This window comes from Podarcis bocagei (genome assembly GCF_964188305.1).
Source record: "Podarcis bocagei genome assembly, chromosome: 16".
Classification (NCBI taxonomy): Eukaryota; Metazoa; Chordata; class Lepidosauria; order Squamata; family Lacertidae; genus Podarcis; species Podarcis bocagei.
The window spans coordinates 3,747,900-3,770,561 of NC_138142.1; the positions used below are offsets into that span (position 1 = coordinate 3,747,900).

Here is a 22,662-nt window from a genome sequence, read left to right on the forward strand (position 1 = left end):
TTGTGTCCTTTGTTCAATATTTGAAATAGTTTTCCACAATTACAACTGGCTGTTTCCTTTTGGGGCAGGGGAAAGAAAGGGGAAACCTACAAACACAATGTAGGTTTTACGGTTTCTGCTTAATAGAGAGAGTAAAGCTGTGCATCTTTTAAACTTTGGAGATGCAATGTACTCCTTCAGGCCAGGCTTTTCCTCCTGCCCGTATGCCTGCCAGATGGAAACTTGTACAACTTGAGCAGTTTGCGTAGCTGACATGTGGAGGAAGAGGTCCTTACCTTTTCTGTGGAAGATTCCTCCAGTTTTGGTTGTGCCCAATCAGAAATGCAGCTTGCTGCTTTACAGCCATAACAAGACTCATTTTTCAATCTTATGATGACTGTATCCTTGCTGACAAAGGAAAGCCTATCATTTTTGAATTTCCACCCCCTATTTAAGTTTATAAAATAATCACGTCTATTTTGTGGGGAGAGGTTATGAAATTTGTTTTACATTTTAATCTTAATGGTAAAAAGTCACCTCATGGAAAGTTTAATCAAAGCACAGAGCAGAAGCACCAGTTTCTGGTGGTGGTGTTTTTTTAAAGGCTACTCAGCCAGAAGCCTAAAACTAACTTCTTAAACTATATGGCAAAGATGGAAAGCTACAGCTGGTATCAGCAAATAACATTTTCAAAATGTTCCTCATTTAAAATGTGCCTTTAACTGAAAATCTAGCCCTTACGATACGAATGGTGAACCTGTGACCCTCCAGATGCTATGGACAACAGCTTCCCTTTGGCTTCAGCCAACATAACCAGTGGTGGAGGATGATGGGAGTTCTAGTCCAGCACCATCTAAAGAGCCACAAGTTCCCCATCCCTGCCTTGTGCTAACCTACTGAAAAGTGCTTATTACTTCATCTTAGGACAGCATAGCAATACTGCTAAATGGAGCTAGTTTCAAAAACACGGAAATTTTTGAAATTCCTCCTCTCCTTCCAAAATCTATTTCTTAAACTCTGTTTCAGATTGATATTTTGCACACACCCCTAAAAAAATCTGAAAAGAAGTACAGTGGTACCTCTGGTTACGTACTTAATTCGTTCCAGAGGTCCGTTCTTGACCTGAAACTGTTCTTAACCTGAAGTACCACTTTAGTTAATGGGGCTTCCCGCTGCTGCCACGCCGCCGTGGCACGATTTCTGTTCCCATCCTGAAGCGAAGTTCTTAACCCAAGGTAATATTTCTGGGTTAGCGGAGTCTGTAACCTGAAGCATATGTAACCCGAGGTACCACTGTATTTGCAATGGGAACTCCTACATGCGCCACTGTCTACTCTCACCCAATAGATTTCCACTGTGCCCATGCATCTAGAGGGCTTCATTTCTGGAGAAAGCTGCGCATGCATCTTAGAACTCTGCAACTGCAGCCGCCCCTTAGTCTATGTTCCTAACTATCAACCCTTTATCAAAGTGCCCTGTAATAGCTGCCAGCCCCCTTTATTTGTGTTGCTTTTCTGGAAGAATTTGACCCATATGTTTGCTTTTGATATTCCTTTTCATGTTGGGATTTTTCTTTTTAGTAAACATTAAAGCTCTTCCTGGAGAATGTTAAAGGAAGCATATACTTTCAACAAGATACCACTGGTTTGGATCCCTTACTTACCTATATCTCCCAGTTATTCATGTGTCCAATGCTGATGACAAGCATCCATTCTAAGATGCTGAGAAAAGTACACTGTGAAATTAAAAATTGGGCTTAACCTTTCTTACAATGATGCAAACTAATTAAATAGTTGTTCTTGTGTGGTTTGACTGGGGGACCTAAACAGCATTGAATCTGAGGAAGGATGGCTGAAGAATAAACAATGAAATCAAAGTATTTACACCTGCTGGCTAACCACAAACACCAAAGAAAGGTTTATTTTCAAACAAGTTGCGATATATAAAATGTAAGGAATCCTACTCAAAAATTAGTTTTAAACAAATCTACAGTACATATCTTCAGCAGCTGGAAGCAAGGAGATTCCAGTGTTTTTCTGTATCTTCTCTCATCAACAGAATTGGCCTTTGCATCTGGCCACTAATCAGCATTCAATGTGAGGCAAACTCCTTGAAGAACCCAGTGAGAAATATGTCTTGTGGTATAAAGATCAGCTTCAAAGACCAAGCCAACGCCCATCGCGTTCCTGCGCATAGATGTTGTGTACACTGGAGTCCGGAAGGTGTTCTAGAGAGAAACAAAGTCAAAGTGTTACTATACACACATACACACATTCTATTTACTCTGGTTGCTAAAGGCATAAAGATTGCTGACCACTAGGCAAAACGGATTCTGTGCTCTGCAGAGCAGTACACTAAGTATATGAGAGGGCACTGAGTGACTGTTTTTATAATTACAAGGTAGGGGGAAATGAAAGGGCCTTTTCGGCAGTAGTGCTCTCCCTGTGGAATGCCCTCCCATCAGATGTCAAGGAGATTAAGAACTATACAACTTCCAGAAGACATCTGAAGGCAGCCCTGTATCAGGAGGTTTTTAACGTTTGATGTTTTTATTTTTGCTGGAAGCTGCCCAGAGTGGCTGGGGAAACCTAGACAGATGGGCAGGGCATAAATAAATTATTATTATTATTATTATTATTATTATTATTATTATTATTATTAACAAGGGAACTTGAGGGGGGAAATATAATAGAAGCTTGTCTTTAATTTTCCAAGTACACTTAGCAATGTTGAAATGCAGACTGCAATGCAAGGGTGGCCATATTCCAGTTAATTGAATTTCCTAACGGGGGGGGGGGGTTGAGAGAAGGAAAGCACTGCAAAATCTGCCCTTGGAATCCTGTCTAAAATGGTGTGGCAGCCAGCATTAGTATGGAAACAAAAGACAAAGTCTGTGTAGGAGGGAAGCTTCTTTGAACCAGCTCATCCCAAGTAGTTTGCAGTTTAAATAAAGCTTTAAGAGCTGCTCTTGGCAGCTTGTACCTGTAGCTTGAGACGATGAGCCTCGATGGGGATTATCTTCAGAATAGGTAAGTCAACCACCAGCACTTTGGGCTTACTCTTGATGAGGCAGCTATTTTCAAGGTCCCAGTCAGCTCCTTCCAGGTATAGGCCAGAAACAAAGCATCCTGGTGAAGACCAGAAAGACATTGTTCAATGCTCCATGTTTTGAGACTTCAAATAGATGATCTAATAAAGCCCTAGGTGTTTAACCATTAGGGAACTTTTGTTACAAGACTTCAATGGAGAAGAGGTGTGTCAGTTTCTTCCTTTGAACAAAGAACCATGAAAGGCAGCAAGCAATCCTTAACCTGCACACTCAACGTAGGAATATACCAACAGTCCATTTCCAAGTTCCAACCAAGACAGCTCTGGGGAAAGCCCTACCCTGTCCAGGACGCTCTGTGACTTCATCTGCAGTCCTGTACTTGGTCACTTGAGTATACAAGGTGGAGCGGTCCAGAGGCCAGCCATTCTTCCTGCAGGTTGCTTGAACAAGTGCAGTGAGGTACGACTCGGGGATATGCAGTCCCGACAACCACATGACGCTTGGTTCGCTCTCCTCAATCTGAAAGCAGAAATGTATGTTAACTGACTCTTTCCCAAGCTGAATTACCATGGCTACAATCCAGCGCAGCTCCTGAGTTCAGTGGCTTTAAGGGCATGTAGTCTGGGCTTGGATTGTGGCCTTAGTGTCCCACACAGACAGGAAGATTACCAAAAGCTGCCTTGTACACCAGATCAGACTTGGACTCCTGTGACTGGCAGCCTCTGCCCGGGGTCTCAAGCAGAGAAGGATCTTTCCTATTGGCTGCTGCCTGATCCATCCGGAAATGCCAGGGACTGAAGCTGGGGTGGTCTGCAAGCAAAGCACTGGCTCTGCCACAGAGCTATAATCCCCCCCCCCCCATTAAAGGACATTTTGAACTTTCACTTACCCATGATGTGTACTGGAGAAACCTATTCTTAAAATAAATCATCCAGTTGCCAAGTGTCTTCAGGGTATCTGGGGCCAGCTTTCTCCATATGCTTGGGATTTGCCCGTTAAAGAGAGCACGGGCCACCTCATCCAATTCATTGCTCATTCCAACCTCCCCAGCCAAGGCCTGGTGAGAGAATTGCCAGAGAATTCTGGTTACATATCTCTATCCAAGGGGTGGGGACAATTTTTAAAAAATCTAAACAGCTTTGCTTACTCTTTGCAGTTCCGCCAGTGACCTTGTCATGCGAGTTATGAGCTTATTAAAGCGCTCCAGTTCCTGTAGCAGCACCACTGTTGTCGGTGAAATTTCCAGTCCGAAACCCTTTCTTATCTGATCAACGTCAAAGACCTGGGGCATTTTGTTTTCTATGTCCTTAGCAACCTGGCCAATATATTCATCTCGACTTATCCCTGTAGCAGATTCACCTAAAATTTATTAAGTTGAGAGTTATTAGAATTATCTACACTGGCCACCAGTCTGCATGAAGACTATGGCACAGTTATTGACTCTCAGGCTTTTATTAATAAACAGTGTCTTAGTGCCCAATTTTATTCACCTGTAGATGCTCACAAATACAGCTAACTGATGAATCACCCTACAACTTCCTTTAATCATTTTAGTGTCCATGTAAACAGGCTGTCATCTCACAAATCTACATTTCCTAGAACTCCAGGTTGTGGGCTGGGGAGCCATGACAGAAAAATAGGTCTAAACAGATCTAAAATCATCTGACATTTGTAGTGAACCTGACTCCTGTGTTTTGACTAATCCAAACAGTTTTCCACTGGATTAGAATCTCCTCTGTGAACACATTTTGGAAATTGCAGAAGAATGGGTGTGTCCTTGTGGATGAATGGAAATGTTATTGAGCTATACAGTGGTACTTTGGGTTACATACGCTTCAGGTTACATACGCTTCAGGTTACAGACTCCGCTAACCCAGGTATAGTACCTTGGGTTAAGAACTTTGCTTCAGGATGAGAACAGAAATCATGCTCTGGCAGCGCAGCAGCAGCGGGAGGCCCCATTAGCTAAGGTGGTGCTTCAGGTTAAGAACAGTTTCAGGTTAAGAACGGACCTCCGGAACGAATTAAGTACGTATCCAGAGGTACCACTGTACATAACAAGCATCCGCAAAATATGGGTAGATGATTTTGTGAATGGTTCTTTAGTAGCAGGCATTCCAAGTTAAATTCTGTCAGAAAACAGGGATAGCTATTGTTTAATGAATGGAGGATTATTCTTCCACCTAGCCCAGGATTGTGACTGGGAGCAGCTCTCTGTGGTCTTCCCCTTTCCCATCCATTGTTACTTGATCCTTTTAGCTGGATTGGACCTGGGACGGTCTTCATGCAAAGCAGGTGCTCATCACTGACTCGGGTCCCTCCTCTCCATTTCACTGGTGTCCTCAATGGAGTTGAGGTCAAGTTCTAAATCTTTTTGTTTCTTTCATGCCTACATAGTTCTAACTGGGCAAGAGTCATACCTGTTTGAGGCTGCAGCTCCAAAAGATGTGACCACATGTCCCGAGCTGCCTGTGTATAGTATCCAATTTCAGCATTTGGGTGTAGGCCGAATACCTCTGGAGTGTTAGCAAGCGGAAGTGACTCTATTTCTTCTGTAAAATGGAGGTACAAAAGGACGGGGGGATTGAAAGGGGTGGAATAATCAAAGATGTGGAAGTCAGGTTCACTTCTGCAAACTAAAGAACATTCATCCTCTAAAATTTATGCATGAGTTTGGCCTCCTGTGGTGCTTTTAACATATAGTATAACATTCTGATGTCACTGTTTTTTCATAGTTTAGGTAACTAAATAATGGAAAAAATAGGAGCAGGGACAAAAGATGGAAGGAACAGGGGTGCTAAAGGAGAACCTTAACAGAAAAAGGAGACTACAATGCTTCTGAAGCAGTGTGAAATTAAGGGTCATTCACTTGTACTCAGCCAGCAAATTTACTTACTTACTTATTTAATATACTGGAGGTCTCGGGGCGGTTCACAGAAGAAAATCAGAATATGAAACCACAAAATATATAATCAAAATAAAAACAACCCAATACCCCCTCCCCCCCAAAACCCGCATTTTTAAAAGGGCATAGGATGTCAATCAAATCAACTAAAGGCCTGGTTAAAAAGGAACATTCAGACAGGGAGCCACTGCAGAGAAGGCCTGTTTTCGTGTTGCCACCCTCCAGACCTCTCCAGGAGGAGGCACACAAAAAGTGCCCCTCAGAAGATGATCTAAGGGTCTGGGTAGGTTCATATGGAAAGAGGCGGTCCTTGAGGTATCATGGTTCTGAGCCATTTAAGGCTTTATAGGTCAAAGCCAGCACTTTGAATTGGGCCTGGAAACTAACTGGTAGCCAGTGCAGTTGGACCAGGATCTGTGTCATATGCTCAAACGTCTTGCTCCAGTGAGCAACCTGGCCACTGAATTCTGCACTAGCTGAAGTTTCCAAACTGTCTTCAGAGGCAGCCCTACATATAACACATTGCAGCAATCTAACCTTGAGGTTACCAGAGCATAGGGAACTGTAGTTAGGCTATCCCTGTCCAGATAGGGGCGTAGTTGGGCCACCAGCCAAAGCTGATGGAAGGCACTCTGGGCCACTGAGGCCACCTGAGCCTTGAGCAGTAGCAAAGGATCCAGGAGTACCCCCAAGCTGCGAACCTGCTTCCTTCAAAGGAAGTGTAACCCCATCAAGAGCAGGCGACCTCCCACCCATCTGGTCTAGGGAACCACCCACTAACAGTGCCTCAGTCTTATGTGGATTGAGTTTCAGTTTGTTGGCTCTCATCCAGTCCATTACCGAGGCAAGACACTGGTCCAGCAGATGCATACTGTTGACAATGTACTCCAAACCTCCAGATAACCCTACCCAGTGGTTTCATGTAGATGCTAAACAACATAGGGATAGGATTGAGTCCTGCAGAACCTCACACTGAAGGTTCAACAAGGCTGAAAAGCATTCCCTCTGGGAATGACCATCCAAGTAGGACTGGAACCACCGCAAAGCAGTGCCACCCACTCCTAGTTCAGACAGTCGCTCCCGAAGGATACCATGGTCGATGGTATCGAAAGCCACTGAGAGGTCGAGAAGAATTAACAAGGACATGTTTCCCTTGTCTCTCTCTCTCTCTCTCTCTCTCTCTCTCTCTCTCTCTCTCTCTCTCTCAACAGAGGTCATCACCAAAGCTGTTTCTGTGCCCAAACCAGAGGTCGGCCAAGGCTTCGATGGGGGCGCCAGTCATATCAGCTGGAAAACCCCGCAAAGCTGTTTGTAATCCCACTGGATCCATCAGCCTCTGAGGGCAGATCTTCCTAATAGCTCAGGCAGGGAGGCTGCTGGGCGGTAAACCAGCAGAATCCCTAATCTGTCCTGATTGCCCAATGCCCGGAACACACATTATAGATTTGCCCCCAACTGGACAGAGAGTCCGGAGATAGAGAATCCATAGACCACAGCAACTCCCCCTCCCCAACCCTTGAGTCTGCCCTGATGCTGCCCTGAGTACCCAGGCGGGTACAGCTGGGTGAGACCAACTCCACCCTGTTGACCCACCCAGGTTTCAGTGATACATGCCAGATCAGCCTCCTCATCCATAATCAGATCATGGATGAGGGAGATTTTATTCTGGGCTGACTTGGCATTCAACAGCAGCAGTCACAGACCTGAGGGCTGGCTGACAGGACAACCACAATTCCCCAGGTTGGAGGAGGGGCTGGCTGGTATAATCATTCCTGCCCTGAATAACTACACCTACAACATGCAAAACATACAGGAGATCAAGGCTACTTAAGATGTGGCAGTAAAATAGATTTGGAAGCCAAGATGCAACAAAGCTTTGCTTACCAACATACTCATCCTTGGTAGTCCCTTCAGGGATTTTATAGTCAACATCCTCATCATGGAAAAAATGGAAGGGTTGGAAGGTGTCAAATATGAAATCCCCCAGATACTCATCCATGTAGGTGGTAAGGATGCGCCGATCAAAGCTGTCAATGGCCCGTCCACCGTACATCACCTGGAGTTTGATGAGATGACTCTTTAGGCCAGTATCAACAACTTGGGGGTTTCCCCATCAATTTGACCTGAATTTCCTTCCTCAAGTCATTCCTAGCAATAAACAGTAAACTTCCACAGGCTTTTGATACTCTCACTTTTCATTTCCTTAAGACTAGCTCTCATGGTTCAAAGGAAAACTCTAATGAAAGGGTCATGCTTTACCTCTTAAAAGCCACAGAACCAGAAGTAAAAACTTCATATTTGCTTCATATTTAAAACAGCATTAAAAAGTAGTCTGATGCAGTTAACTATGTACCTGTAACATGAGGTTCCCCTTTCTTATAATAAGAGTTCCACCTGCTTTGCATATTGATTGCAAACTTTGGCACCTCCAGTTAAAAGGGCCTCATTCAGCAGGACTTTTTTTTGGGGGGGGAATCTTCTGGAAAAGGCAACATGGTGCCCTCCAGTTCTGGACTTCAGCATATTGCCTTCCCCTGAAATAGGCAATGCTGTGCTTGATGGGCTTGGTATAAGGCAACTTTTTCCTGGCTCAGAGCAATTTGGCAACGGCACGCTTGCTTACCTCTCCAATGAGATACTTGAGGCTCCCCCAAGGAATTTTGTCATCATTTTGCTGGAATGCTTTTGTCAAGTATGTGTTGAGGATCTCCATGCAGACCTAGGGGAGTTATTGCAGTGGGCAGAATAAGGAGGTTACTGTTGCTGAGACATTTGTAGACACTGGCTTGCTTTAGTTTCAGACAATGCCACACTCAAAGCCAACAGTGCCTTCTTCCTCAAAACAAAATGGAAAAGCCCAACTGTCTATGAACAGCTGTTCCACCTGGCTGCAGCAGAGGGAGACAAGAGACAGCAGGGCCTGCACACACCAGTCAGGAATTGGAGTCATGCTCCTCAGGAGCCGCCTTGATCATCTGAGACATAAATCTAAAGAATCTTTTGTAAAATATAATGCTGCATCTATGTCCTATTCAATATAAACCAGACTTTTAAAGACTGAGACCTATCATGTAAACAAGAAAGCAAAGCGGGAAGCTATTGATTCTTTTACCATGGAAGATGCTGGCCCGCACAAGCTTCTTACCTGGAAGTCAGATTCATTGAAATCATAAGGCACATTCCAACCGATCTTCCCAAACTTCCTCCTCTCCTGAACCACGGCATGAAAAAATGCTAAGACATAGACCAAAGCCTTGAAAGCAGGATGCGGGCACTGATCAAGGGCTTCATGAGAGATTTTGAAGTAGGTGGATCTCATATTCAGTTTCAACCCATTGGGTGGCTCTGTGACAACCTAGTGCATTGGAGAAAATGAAGGTTTGCAGTTAGATTTGCCAGATAAATTGACACTGAGCTACTCCTCTTCCTGAGGGTGCTCTTAGTGGCTTCCTTTACCTGTGCAGCATGCGCACTGTGCCTGTATTCTCCACCCCCCAGTCCTTGCCCCAAATGTACAAATTCTGCAACCAAGAGAGTTTCAATTTAATTTATATACCATTGGCCAATATGCAGAGAATTGTCTGACTGCAGAATTTGTTTGCTTTTCTGTTTCTTTAAAGCTGAATTCTTGAGCTGTCACTTCTTCCTAGCTATGAAATTATATCCACCCCTGAAGCAGGGCCACAACCCATATATGAAACTGCCTTATACTCGTATTCTGCCTTGGGCCTTTATTAAGGTCCAAGGGCAGGGAGGGCAATGGCGGCAGCAGGGCAGGGCGGCACTGCTCATTTCGCCTCAAGCAGCAATACAGGCTGCACGGCCCCTGCTTCTTAGCCAGTATTGTCCACGTGACTGTCCAAGGCCTTAGGTTTTTCCAGACCCTGCTGCTTGAGATCCTTTTAACTGGAGATGTTGACGGAGGAGACCAGAATGTTCTACGTGCAAAGCATGGGCTTTGAGACTGAGCTCTGGGCCCTCCAGAACTGACAGTATTTCCTGAAATCCTGTTGCCTCTGTTTCTGAGACTGGAGACTGGGAGGAAAAATTTCCCTAGTTAAAATTACTTAAGTGTCACTCTGCTGCTCCAACATCTGCCTAGCAAAATGATTAGGTTTACATGAGGGATTTACAGGAGGAGAAACCAAGTCACTGTTGAAATATCATTAGTGGAGCTTCACTGGCTTGTGATTTAAAAATAATCAGCTCAACTTGCTTGTGATAAATGCCTCAGACTTAGGATAAAAGCAACCAGCTGCTTCCTATAAAATCATTTGCCCTACTGACATGGAGGCGCAGCTTGGCACAGACAGCAGCCCAACATGTTCAAATATAGAAAAGTGTATCTGAAAATGGTGAGACAAAAACTGGTGACTCTAGCAGATTTCAAGCTGATTGGCCACCAAGTTCCAAGGCCTTCCCCTCAACACAGAAAGCAGGGTTGCCATATTTCAAATAGTGAAAGGTTTCTGAGCTATTTTAAAGGGAAATCGCCAAAAACAACACTGCCTACATGGGTTGCCATACGTCCGGGCTTCCCCTAACATTTTACCGATTTCCACCCAGACACGGCTTCTGACTGCAGTATTCCAGATATATCTGGGAAATTTCGGACGTACAGCAACCCTATGGAAAGGCAAATAAAATATTGGGGCATGAACCCAAGAGTTTACTTATATCTGACTTTTTAGCACCTGATTTTAGATACATGAGGACTGTGGAGATCACACAGGGTTCCCAGACGTTTGACGGTCTATTGACCCTGTGCCACCACTGTAATTGCTTTCTTCGCTGCCACCAACCCGTTTCTCACAGGTACACACGGAGTCCAGACAGTTGTTAACATTAACAAATAATCAAGTTTATTTTATAGGCATGAACAAGCTTATGGTTTCAGTTATTTTTTCTTGGCAGTTTCTTAATCTTTGTTCCTTTACTGACCTATATGTTCCTAACAACTTCAAACTGATTATCCCCAACTAACTATCTATCTGACTCCACCTAACAATTCCTCTCATTCTCTCACAACACAACTCGATCAACACACAGACTATTCCTCCCTCTTCCTTCTCCAACTCCCAACTCTCAACTGACTTCCACACAACACCAACTCTCACTCTAACTCCTCCTATCAGTTTTCACTGGCCAATCACATCACACTCATTTTAACCCTTTCCTTATGACCCACCTAGGAGGCAAACACCACAAGGACAAAACCATATTCAGAGAAGCTCATCAAGCCCTCTTCCTGAAGTTACACCATCTTATTGGTACCTTTAGTGATTTCTGGAGGATCCCAATTGGAAAGCCCTTTGTAGGGTCTGTTGTCAACCACAAGCGGAAATCTGGGTGTGGCTTAACAATCCTTTCTAGAGCCTTCTCCAGATCAATCAGCCACTTCACCAAGAGATGACAGTTCTGCAACATTAACCACTGTCCCCGGGCCACAGCATTCTCCAACAACTGTAGGGCAACCTGGAAAGGAGAGGAGCTGAGTCAAGATGCAGGTTTAGTCTAGCAGGAACTGAATCCTTAACCAAAAGTGAGGACTTCTCTGAAAAAGTCTGTCAGGAAGCTAGTTTACTCATTTTACAGACCTAAAAGAGATGTCAAACTGGGCTTTAAGTAAGCACATCTACCTGATCACTAAATCCCGTACAGGAAGTGTGTTGATTCACGATAGAATGATAAAATTGTAAAGTTGGGAGGGGCCCAACTGTCACCTAGTCCAGCCCCCTGCAAAGTACAAGTGGCTCAGTCCACACAGCAGACGCTCATGCAACTCTCTGGCCTTGCTTCCAGCTTTTCAAATTTGTGCTTGAGCAGTAAGCAGGTAGCACAAGAAGACTGAGAATGTGCAAGACAACAGAAGGAAAGAGACAAGGCGCTGGCTTCTGAATCCCTCGCTCTGGATCAAGGCAAGGCCTCACTTGGCTGACCAGTTCTATTGTTTTGTTAAAGCAACGGTAGACTCTCTTTCCACATCCATTATGCAATTGCTTGGGAAGAAGGGATAGATTTTTTATTTTTTATTGTCAAGAACATTAAAATTCCTTTCCAAAGCACTGACTGGAGAGGACGCACCCTGTTTCTGATCAGGTAGGACTGGTAGGGGCCTCCTCAGCATGAATATGAAACTTAATTTGCATTAGCCCTCCCTCTAGAGCAGTGTTTCCCAACCACTGTTCCGCGGCACACTAGTGTGCCGCGAGATGTTGCCTGGTGTGCCGCGGAAAAAATTAAAAAATTTGAAAGATTTTTTTTTAAAAAGTCAAATTTTCGATTGGGGCGCCGTCACTAGATGACCCCTGGGGTTCCCTCCCTCCCTCCCGCTCTGTGCCTCCCTCCTCCTCCTCCTCCGGGGAGGCCCTTCCTGGCTCTCGGCCAAGGCTTGGCGGCTGCCACTCACTCACTCGCTCGCCCACCCGTCCCTCCATCCCTGCACCCGGCCTCTCCCCCTCCGTCCCCGGCGCGGGGGCTGCCGGGATCCGTAGTCCCCTCGCCCTTGGGCTCCGCGCCCGCGCGGGGTGCGCGAACTACGTTTCCCAGCGTGGCCTGGCGGGCCGGGTGTTTTGTTTGAAGCGCTCTTCTCCCGGCCATGGAATGAGCGCAGCGGCGGCGGCCGGGCAGGCAGGGGCTCTTCCGCGCAGACCCCGCGCAGCCTGCCTGCGCCCCCGCGGAGATCGGGCGGCAGGATGGAGCCCGGGGATCCCCGCGGAGGCGGAGCGGCGGAGGCAGAGGCTGCCCCCCAGGTAGGGCTGCGTCGGGGGTTTTTTATTTTTGCAATGCTGCATCCGCGCCGGAGGGGACGCATCGGACCGCGGGGAGACCCCTTGGCGGGCGTGCAAGGCAATGCATGCGTGCAGGCGTTGCATGGAGTGCAGTGCAATGCAATGGCAACGCGGCGCCCTGCATGCATGCATGCAACTTCCACCGGCGCTCCGGACTTGGCAGGTGAGGGGGGTCCCCAGTGGGCGGCAGAGAGAGCCAGGAGGGCGAAGGGGAGCCGGGGGGGAGCAGCGCTGCTCCCCGAGCCGAGCCCGGGGGGAAACTTCGGCGTCGTTGCGCCGGGTGTTGGAAGCGGAGGCTGGCGGGGGCCCCTCACCTGCAAAACCTGGTCGCCTCTCATATATTTCGTGCATTGCATTCATCGCCCGCTTTCTCCTCCAAGGAGCTCCCGGGGGCGCGCGTGGTTCTCCCCGTGTTATCCTCGTAACAACAGCCCTGCGAGGTGGGTCAGGCGAGTGGCCCAAGGGAGCACCCAGGGATTGTCCTGGCCAGGTGGGGTGATTTGAACCCTGCTCTCTGCCCGGTCTTCGTCCTCATTTAGCCCCCACATGTGCATGACTGTGCATGACTGAGGTTTTCCCCCCTCGTCTTGGCTATGGTGTGAGTCTGTCCTGTTAATTAATGGGGTTCTGCCTTCGGAGAAGATGAGCCAGCCCTCAAGGAGGTGATTATGTAATTTGCTAGCAATTCATGTCCCTCCCGGCGTGACGCTGCGCGCTGACGTCACGGGGCTGTAATAGTGGTGTGCCTCGAGATTTTTTTCATGAAACAAGTGTGCCTTTGCCCAAAAAAGGTTGGGAAACACTGCTCTAGAGCAAGTGGGAGGAGCTAACCAACTCCTACCACACCAATGCAGTAAGCATGTCTACATGCACCAAGGAGGGGAAGCCTGCTGACTTGAGGTTTCATATCAAACTTGCCTTCTCCTGCCCTTGTCCCATAGCCAGGAACTTGAGTCGGTTCCCTCCAAAACCTGTCCGATCTGCTAGTTTCATCAGGTCACTGGCAGGGTCAGAGCCAGGACTTAGAATGAAAACAATGGGTGAATTTGGGGTGCTCTGCTCAAAGATGGCTTCAAAGCTGATCACTGGAGGCTGAACATATCTGGGTAGGAAGGAGAAAGGGAACACAAGTGAATGATTCATGGGGAATGGGGACTTTATCTAGTTGTGATGATGACCCAGGGCTCACACTTTGTACAGTAAAATGCTATTTTTTAAAAAAGGAGGGAAAGAGCAGCACTTACTTCACACCCATGGTGACAGTAACATAATCAGTCACTGCGCGATAGACACGGTCCACTCGGAAGCAACGCAAAAGCAGCAATTTCTGGAAGTCACTGAGACTGCTTCCATAGTGCATGGGATATGGGGTTTGTTCCAGAGCATCAATATCATACCACTGGTAAAAATGAGAGGTTAAGTCAGTATTCCATGAGCATTTGATTTTCCTACTTAAAGGAGGAGAAAATTACTAGGGGTTCTGAAAATCGCTCCATGACCCCTCCTACCCTTCCACAAAGGTCAGCTTGGGTGCAGCTGAATCTGGCCTGAAGGCAATACATCTTGAACCTGGTATTGCCCGCTCAAAAGCCAGGCACAAGGAACAGACAGAGGCCCCACCCCCTGCTCTTATTTCCAATACTCAAGCTTGACCATTCAGTATGGAGAATCTTGCTCACAGCTTTCCACTCATCTGGATTATCCTCCAAATCGGATGCAAGAGATCCAAATTCTTCTGGGAACAGTTCAGAGACACGGATTACATCCTCCCAGCCTTGATCAGAAAGCCAGGCACATGGCTTCTTTCGGGCACTCTTCTCCAAAGAAATATTGCCTTGAAACAGGACAGAAAAATGTGAGCACCACAATCCATAGATAAGGAGACAGGTTTTAGAAATTCACTCGTCTGAATGGCAAATATATTTCATTAATATGTTGAAGAATTGAATTGTTCACTTTCCTGCCATCATGTAAGAGAAAAATCACCCGAAACGGAGAACCTCACATAGCTGGAAAGAGTACTTTCAATTATGTAGACTTACTGAAAGGGGCTTTACAATGTAGGCGGTCCTACAAAAGCTCACGGAACTGCACCTTTGTCAAGTCTCACCTCTGCATTAACAAAAGGTTTCCATCCTAATGGATAATAAGGACCAGAAATCCAAGCCAATAAATAAATAAAAAGACTGACGAAAAGTCAGGATAGACAACTGACAAAAAGTCTGGCTAGACAACAAAACACTTTTGTAGCCAGCAATACTGTATCTGCATTGAGTTCTGGGAAGTATTTGGCTACCTTTTAGAAAGAAATCCAGTTCTTCCTGAGGGACTCTGTGATCAGCTTGCTCAATCTTGATTGTCATGTTAAAGGAGAAGAGTAACTTGTGCTTCTCAAACAGGCCTGTGAATGAAACCCCAATAGCTTCCATTATTAAATGCAAGCCCAGGTGTACTATGATTCTGATCCACAAAATGACAGCACACAGAAGGGTTGAACGCAGGCATTCTGAATTCTGGGACTGAGGTAACTGATGCCTTAGAATCTTATTAGGGGACCCTCCCTCAGAAGATCAGTGAGCTGTGCTGAAAGATCACTTGCCCATCAGTTCACACCTGCCTCTGCAATGCACAACCAGAAAGAGCAGTGCTGGGTGAGTTTCACACCGCACAGACTCTCTGCTGATGCAGAGACATGGTGAGGAAGCCTGACGTTAAATGAGTGTACATGCTAAAACATACACCAGAGGGAATTCATGGTTGATGCCCAGGAATTCCTCAGCAGACGAAAAGGATTCTATGGAGATGGACCATTTTGAAAACTGTAATTCTAAAGGGCTGCCAAGCACATTCTACAGAAGTGACTCTGTGAGCAGGACCCCGGTGTCTGTATAGCCCAATGTATCCAACCAGAGTAGATCCACTGAAATCATTGCACCCAAGTTGCAAACAATGGACCTACTCTGAGCAGGACTAACATTGGATACAATGACTGTCAAAGATAGGGATCCTGATTGGCCAATCATATATTGAGGCCCATGTAATGGAACCTTGCCAGGACAACTTTGCAGTTGCTTTGGCTGGCATTTCTCAAGCTATTGTCTACTTCTCCACAAAGTCCTTAGCCTACACCCCTGGGGAATCCTTTTCTGTATGAGTTTGCTGATCTGATCATCCAACCCTAACACTATCTAGTTTCAGGAAAAGCTTGATGATCGCACAAATTTTCCTGGGCACTAAGGAGGATTTTTATGCCACGCCTCCCCAAGACCAGCCCGCATTATTCAGGTGACAGTGCAGGGCCAAGGAATTGGCACTGCACCAGAGAAACCTGAAGGGAGGAGGAATGTATTTCATGAAAATCAAATGTAGAATGGACACCATTTTGCACTGCACCAAAGATGCTTCCCATAATACTTTCTGCCTATAGGGAGGTTCCAGTCACACCAACCTGTGCAACCATAGTTGTATACATTAAATGTTAACGTGTCCATGATGTTCCGCAACCTCTTTGCAACAATGGTGTCAGGTATTGATTTCCGAAGAGAGAGACCAAAAACATCCAAGAAGGCAGTCAAGGAGTACTGGTACATTGTGTTGACAAGGGCCATCTCGGACAGCACAAAGAACAAGATGGCACCTCTCTTGGCAGCTGCACGGTAACCGTCTCGCAGTCTGTCAATATCTGTTGCTGTTTTTTCAGCCAGCTTGAGTTTCTCAGTTACCTATTTTGAACAAAGAAGTAAGAATTTGAATCTGTTGCAAAGGCTGAATTGAACCCACTAGCATGAGGAAATCTAAACAATATTAGGGGCAGTGGGAATAAAATATTCTGATGTACAGTGTAAGCTGCAGTTGATCATCGTAATGAGTAAACATGTAATCCATGTAACTCGTTTGAAAAAAGATCTGCACTGTACTTCAGACATAGTGCTAAAACAGTGTTTCTTGCATGGATATGTAGGGTAAATGAAACAAGTGAAGGTGTCCTAAATCCATTCCCCACACCTCAAATATTGTTCCCTAGACTATGTAGCCTTGAATGTGTGCTGTTTTATACAGAGCCAACTTGTTGGTCCAGCTAGTCCAGTAACGGCTTTCCGGGGTTTGATATTATATCTTTCCAACTCTTTAACTGCACATGCAAGAAATAGGACGATTGGTCTTACCTGAATAGTAAATTTATTAGGTGGATGGTGAAGTATTCAGAATGGGCTGTTCCTCTTGCACGAGACTCAGGCAGGAGCAAAGAATTGTGGGAGGTAGACTGTTTCTCCTCAGTTTTTCAGACTGGCCAAGCAGCAGTTTTTCAGACTGGCCAAGACTGTTTCTCCTCAGTTTTTCAGACTGGCCAAGCAACAAAAATCTAAAACTGAATTAAACACAAGGCCTACCTCCCCCCAGCACCCAAGCCTTGCAGAGACTCCAAGGACACCATCAACATGTAGTGGAAGGAAATTGAGCCACTGAAGCAGACTGCTGATTCAAATATTATTGCAGGCAAAATGTGTCCCAATAGCCCTTTGTGCTGGTGAAGGAGACAGGGCAACTGACAGTTCTCCTTTGCGCCGCTGAAGTAGACAAGAGAAAAAGGAGTCAAAACTTATTTTGTTTCTCTTTCTTTCTTGTTTTTTCCCCAGAAGCAGCAATTCTTGAAGAAAAGCCAATGCCCTGAATAAAGGGTCACAAAGACACTGAGGGGAAGGTGCAGAGCGGCTGTTAGGGAAGCAGCATGTGGTCGCTTGCAGGAGGCAATGCACAACGCAAAAAAGTTGAAGAAAAAGGCAACGGCCAGCAACAAGAAATAAAGATCAAAATTAATAAATTAATGGAAAAATAGAAGTAAAACACTGAACATAGAATGGGGAAAGATGTTTAGCAGGGGGATGAGTGTTTTGTTTTGTGTTTTTTTACCTCAGTGGAGGACACATAAAAGGACAGACAGCAAACAGTGACAAAGACAGGAAAAATAGCTAACAAAGAACTAAGGAAGAGGAAGATTACTAAGTACCGTATTTTTTGTTCTATAGGACGCACATTTTCCCCTCCAAAAATTAAAGGGAAATGTGTGTGCGTCCTATAGAGCGAATGCAGGCTGCGCCGCTAAGCCCAAAGCCAGAACAGGAAGACGGAGCACTGTGGAGGGCTCCGTCTCGCTGCTCTAGCTTGGGGACGGCTGCGCGCAAACCTCTGCAGGGCAGCAGGGCGCTGCGCTCCAAAGGCTTCAGGGATCTTTGAGGCTGGCGGTGGGGGAAAGCAGCGCTTCCCCCCCCCACCGCCAGCCCCACAAGCTCTGGTGAATGTACCTTGAACGCACCTTGTTTTAGAGGGGGAGAACAAGAAAAAAATTTTTTTCCTGTTCTCCCCCTCCTATGGTCCGGTGCGTCCTATGGTCCGGTGTGTCCAATGGAGTGAGAAATACGGTAACTAAGAACTAAAAGGCAACAAAAAGTGAGAGCAGAGAGAGCCCAACTGCTCCATCCTACACAAGGGGGGGGGGGAGGACTGAGGAGAAACGGTCTACCTCTCACAATTCTTTGCTCCTGCCTGAGTCTCACTGTTATGTACTAAGCTTGGATCCTAGAACAATAGGCAAGTAGGATCCTAGAATGCAACAACTGATTGGCCTGCAGGAAAAGACCAATCAGGCTCCAGGAGGGAAGCAGAATCAGCCAATCAGACGGGACTCATTGTGTAAATAATGTATATAAAAGCCTGAGGTTTGGGGGGCAATTCAATCACTGTTTTATAAGCTGCAATAAAGAGAATGATCACTACAGGACTCCGAGTATATTTCACTGGCAACGAAGGTGGGATCCTGCTGAGCTGTCTGCCGTGCACTGCGCACAGCCACCACAGGCAACACAGCATTGCACCACACTTCCAGGCTACAGCTCCAGGACCCAAGGACTCAGAATGACGACAGAAAACAGCTTCATGTTGTTCGGTCCATCCCTACCTGAACTGAAGGAGACAATACTATGAAAGTGGGGCCCAGAGAAAGGAAAACAGCCCTCTGGTGGACTATGTGCATTGCCCCTACCTCAGTAGCTTTGGACTTTGTCTCCTCCAGAGTATGCACCAAGTCTACATTGTCCAACATATTCCCAGTGGAAGTTGCCAATTCACGAAGTAGGGAGTCTTCCAGATCCTTCAACAAATTCTTGTTTTCACTCGTTTCCTGGATGAGATGTTCTCTCTGCTCTTCCAGTTCACGCCTTTCAAATCCTACAATAACGCTTAGTAGCTGGTCTTCTAAACCTTTCAGAGTAACTGGAAGGAATTTAACAAGGTCACTTAACACAAGGTTAGTTTTCCAAAATTACTTTCACTCTAAGATGACAGTTAGAAATCTTTTAATAAGGTCAAAGGTGCCACAAGTTATATTTTGCTTGCAGACTTTCCCTGTGGTCACTGTGGGAAAGAGCAGGGCTCTTCTTACATTCTCATGAGTACTGTTTGATCAATCAAGTAGCTTTGTTGGTAGTTACTGCATTGGTTCCAAAGACTGAGATGAATAAACCTAGGCTCAACTTTTCATCAGTTCCCACTAAACTCCTTGAAGATTCCCCCACCAAAAAAGGTTGACCCAACAGTAAAAGTTACATAGCAAGGTTTCATATCTACTGCACAATTTGAGAGCTGAGAATGCCTTGGGAATGGAGGCTCTCCCAGGAATGGTCTGAAGCTGCAAGGTCTGCCATGGGGCAGTGTCTCCATTGGAGACTCTCGGGAAGCCCATGTTTGCCAGACTGAGTGCCATGGAAGAAAGATGAGGTGTAAATCTTGTATCTCACCTTTCCACTCATGGCTCCAAGGCAGCAAATAAACAATAGGAAAACTATGTAACTCAGAAGAGCCAGCTGCAGCTTCTTCAAATGCCTCAGATGGAATGGCTGGTTGCTAAATGATCAGAAAGGCCACATCCAAGGACATGAGTTAATTTACCCTGGAAAGCTTGTATCACTATCCTAGCGTTGCTTAACTTCAGCTCTTGAACTTTGAATATTCACAACTTTAGGTCAACAAAGTAGGATCTACATCCATCTAATTCTGCTATGAATTTCCCACCTGACTACAAGGTGTCTAGAGTGGTGAAGGTTATAGATCTTTGCTGAAAGAATACAACCAGGGACAACTCATAATCCAGTGGGTGGGTAGAAAAATTCTGGACTAAATGCCAGCCCGATTAATTTGCTCACCTGTGTAGTTGATGACCATGGCTTTGCCAAACACTGATGGTGAATATTTAGGATTGGCTAGTTTGGTGTTCAGATACAGCTTGAAATTGGCATCATAGTCAACCTCCTTGTCTCCAAGAACGATGAATGTCCGGCCCTGGGCACATTTTATGTTCTTTTCTAATACATTATCAATCACAGGGTCAATGTATTCATCAACATCATGGAACAAGAAAGGATTCCCATATTTTATGGCCATTTCGAGTTGCTTAAGGAAATCAGGATCATTGAAGGAAGCCATCTGAGAAATAATGAGATATGGATATATGAGCATGATGAGTAGTTAAATTGCTTAATGCAGCGCTTCATCTCCTAAGTCCTATTTCAGCATTCTAAAACTGAAAGGTTATGCTCTCTGCAACTGCATATTTTTATTTCATTTGACAGAAAAATTAAGGGTAGGCCAAACATCTGAAGTAAACTTCAAATAGGCCCAATCATTTGACACCCTCCACTCCAACAATACAACACAGCTTATTGAGAAACTTGAGGCAGGTTTCTGTGTGACGGACAGCAGAGTCAGACCAGAGTCTGGTGATGCAATGCCTCAGAATTCTGCCAGAGAGCTGGAGCCTCTCTCTAATTGGCTACCAAGACAGCTAGTCAGAGGGGCACTTTGGGTGGGAGAATAAAAGGGGCAGTTTCTGAGATGGAGATGGTTTAAGAGAGAGCTGGAGGGAGAGAGGAGAGAGAGTTGGTTCTGGATAGAAACATCCACTCTGAGGAAAATATCTAAAGCTAGAGAAAGGATTCTCTGAGGTTAGATTGGAAGACATTGTTTAAGGTTTTGCGAGAGTATTCAGTTACGTGGAGGGCTGAGTTTGAGCGAGGAGAAGTAGAAGCTGTGAGGACACAGTCTCCTTGGGTCTCATTCCAGTCAGGGAAGGAGAGATCTTCTAGAAAGAGAAGAACATTTGGAATAACTTGGGAGTGTGATTGTTAAAAGGTTGGGTAACTGACAAAAAGTACCACCTTCTGTAGGAACTGAAGTGCTAAGCTGTGAAGGAAGCTGTGTATGAAGCTTGTATATGAACCAAAGTATTAAACTATCACTGAAGTAATTAAACTTAAGGAACGGAAATAAAATAACTCCATATCAGCTGAGTGTTTCCCATCTAGTCTGGAAACCTGTAACAACTATCTGAAGTGTAATAACTGAACTTAAGCAACTGAAGTTTGAAAGAAGCTGTGTGTTTACTACTTTGTTTAGAAGCCTGTAACATCCATTAGATTTAGTATACTTATTATTAGGTTAACTGTTTCCTGAAAGAACATTACTTCCTGATACATCCTTTGTTTTATCCACTTTATTCTATATAATAAATCTTTCTTATTTGTTCAACTTCTGCCTAAGTCTCTACGTATCTAGGATTTCCCTCAGACAAAATCCAGAAAGATAACCTGTGGTGGTTATTTTAGTGTATGTAGTTTGGATCCACTGCAATCAGTATACAGAGGTGGGATCCACTACATCAGTAAGAGTCACCTAGTACTGAGCTCCATCCATGTAGTTGAACCTACCTTGAAGTTCTAGGTCAGGGGCACCAACCTTTTTGGATTAGCAGGCACATTCTGCAAAATGCTGCAGGCACCAGTAACAAAATGGCTGCTATGGGAGCATAGTTCAGCACAAAATGGATGTCATGGGGTGGGGGCATGGCATAAAAGAAAATGAGAGACAATGCAGTCATTGTTTACTTCCTGCCCCCTGCCCCCGCACACAACAGTGCTGTTGCTGTCTAATAACAACAGAGAACATTCCCCAGCACCAGAAAGCACAAACACACCAAAAATGAAATAATCTAAAATTTGTTTTCTAAAATTAAGAATACCTTAGGCCACCCACCTGGTGCCTATGGCTGCTGGGTTGATGATCCCTCTTCTAAGTCTACCTTAAAGTGTTCTGTTGGCCTTAATCAGTCTGTCCCTTATTCTCCAGGGTGGTTCACTGGCCAATTTCCAGTAATATGGAAAGGTTTTAAGCTGTGTAATTTCCTTTTAAGTGAAAAAATTAGCCTTACCCTGAGGTTATTTCTTTCTTCTTTCCTCTTGATCCAATTTAACGCTTGTTGCTGTGGGTCAATACATAGCGGGAAACGGCTGGCCCGAGTGGTGAGAATGCCATTTTGAATCGAGAGCTCATCAGGAGGTAGACCTTGAGACCCCCACCTGAAATTAGAGCAATCAAGGGAAGACATTTTTGTATGGCAAAAGAGAACCTGTCAGCTGAAAAAATAAATGTGAATGTTTGTGTGTGCTTGAGCTATGTCAGGGGCAGAGACGTACCTAGGAGGTGGTGAAACCATAGGCCCTGAGGAAGCACAAAAATCACCCAGAAATCACTGTGTGGTATGCCTCTGAGCTGAGGTCCTTTCGCCTTTACACAGCCCACCTTCCTTCTCTTTCAGGGAAGTGTTTAGCGTCTCTTGAAGGATGGAGCCCACAATGAACCCTCTCCCATCTGCTGCTTGGCTCCCTTTCCCACCCTCCCCGATTTGTTGTTTGGGCTTCACCATTTGGCCAGCCTGCCTTTCTGCAGCCTTGGCAGGCTTGGCTCCCCTCCCCATCCATAGCTTCCATCAAGCTGAATTGTGTGCCAGGAAGCAGCAGCCCTGAGAGCCTGGGAAGACCAGCCAGCTGGGTTGAGTCCAGAAGACCCTGGATGCCTCACCCATCTGCATCCCCAGTCCCAGATGATGA

At 45.5% G+C, this 22,662-nt stretch overlaps 1 protein-coding gene across 2 annotated transcripts in view; it reads right to left on the reverse strand.

Moving 5' to 3' along the window:
- Positions 1-1,873: 1,873 nt before the first annotated feature.
- Positions 1,874-22,662, reverse strand: part of DNAH10 (dynein axonemal heavy chain 10) — a 126,070-nt gene continuing 105,281 nt past the window's right edge. For both annotated transcript variants that reach the window (XM_081174416.1, XM_081174417.1), the window contains 18 exons: positions 21,984-22,131; positions 19,924-20,203; positions 18,765-18,994; positions 16,173-16,446; positions 15,021-15,125; positions 14,404-14,558; positions 13,969-14,123; positions 13,643-13,826; positions 11,208-11,408; positions 9,079-9,288; positions 8,557-8,652; positions 7,818-7,989; positions 5,449-5,580; positions 4,176-4,387; positions 3,918-4,085; positions 3,367-3,547; positions 2,962-3,107; positions 1,874-2,206 (listed from right to left, as the gene is read on the reverse strand). In XM_081174416.1, coding sequence (XP_081030542.1) covers positions 2,060-2,206; positions 2,962-3,107; positions 3,367-3,547; positions 3,918-4,085; positions 4,176-4,387; positions 5,449-5,580; positions 7,818-7,989; positions 8,557-8,652; positions 9,079-9,288; positions 11,208-11,408; positions 13,643-13,826; positions 13,969-14,123; positions 14,404-14,558; positions 15,021-15,125; positions 16,173-16,446; positions 18,765-18,994; positions 19,924-20,203; positions 21,984-22,131 — 3,196 coding nt within the window. In that variant the 3' untranslated portion in view covers positions 1,874-2,059. The remainder of the gene's footprint in view (positions 2,207-2,961; positions 3,108-3,366; positions 3,548-3,917; positions 4,086-4,175; positions 4,388-5,448; positions 5,581-7,817; positions 7,990-8,556; positions 8,653-9,078; positions 9,289-11,207; positions 11,409-13,642; positions 13,827-13,968; positions 14,124-14,403; positions 14,559-15,020; positions 15,126-16,172; positions 16,447-18,764; positions 18,995-19,923; positions 20,204-21,983; positions 22,132-22,662) is intronic.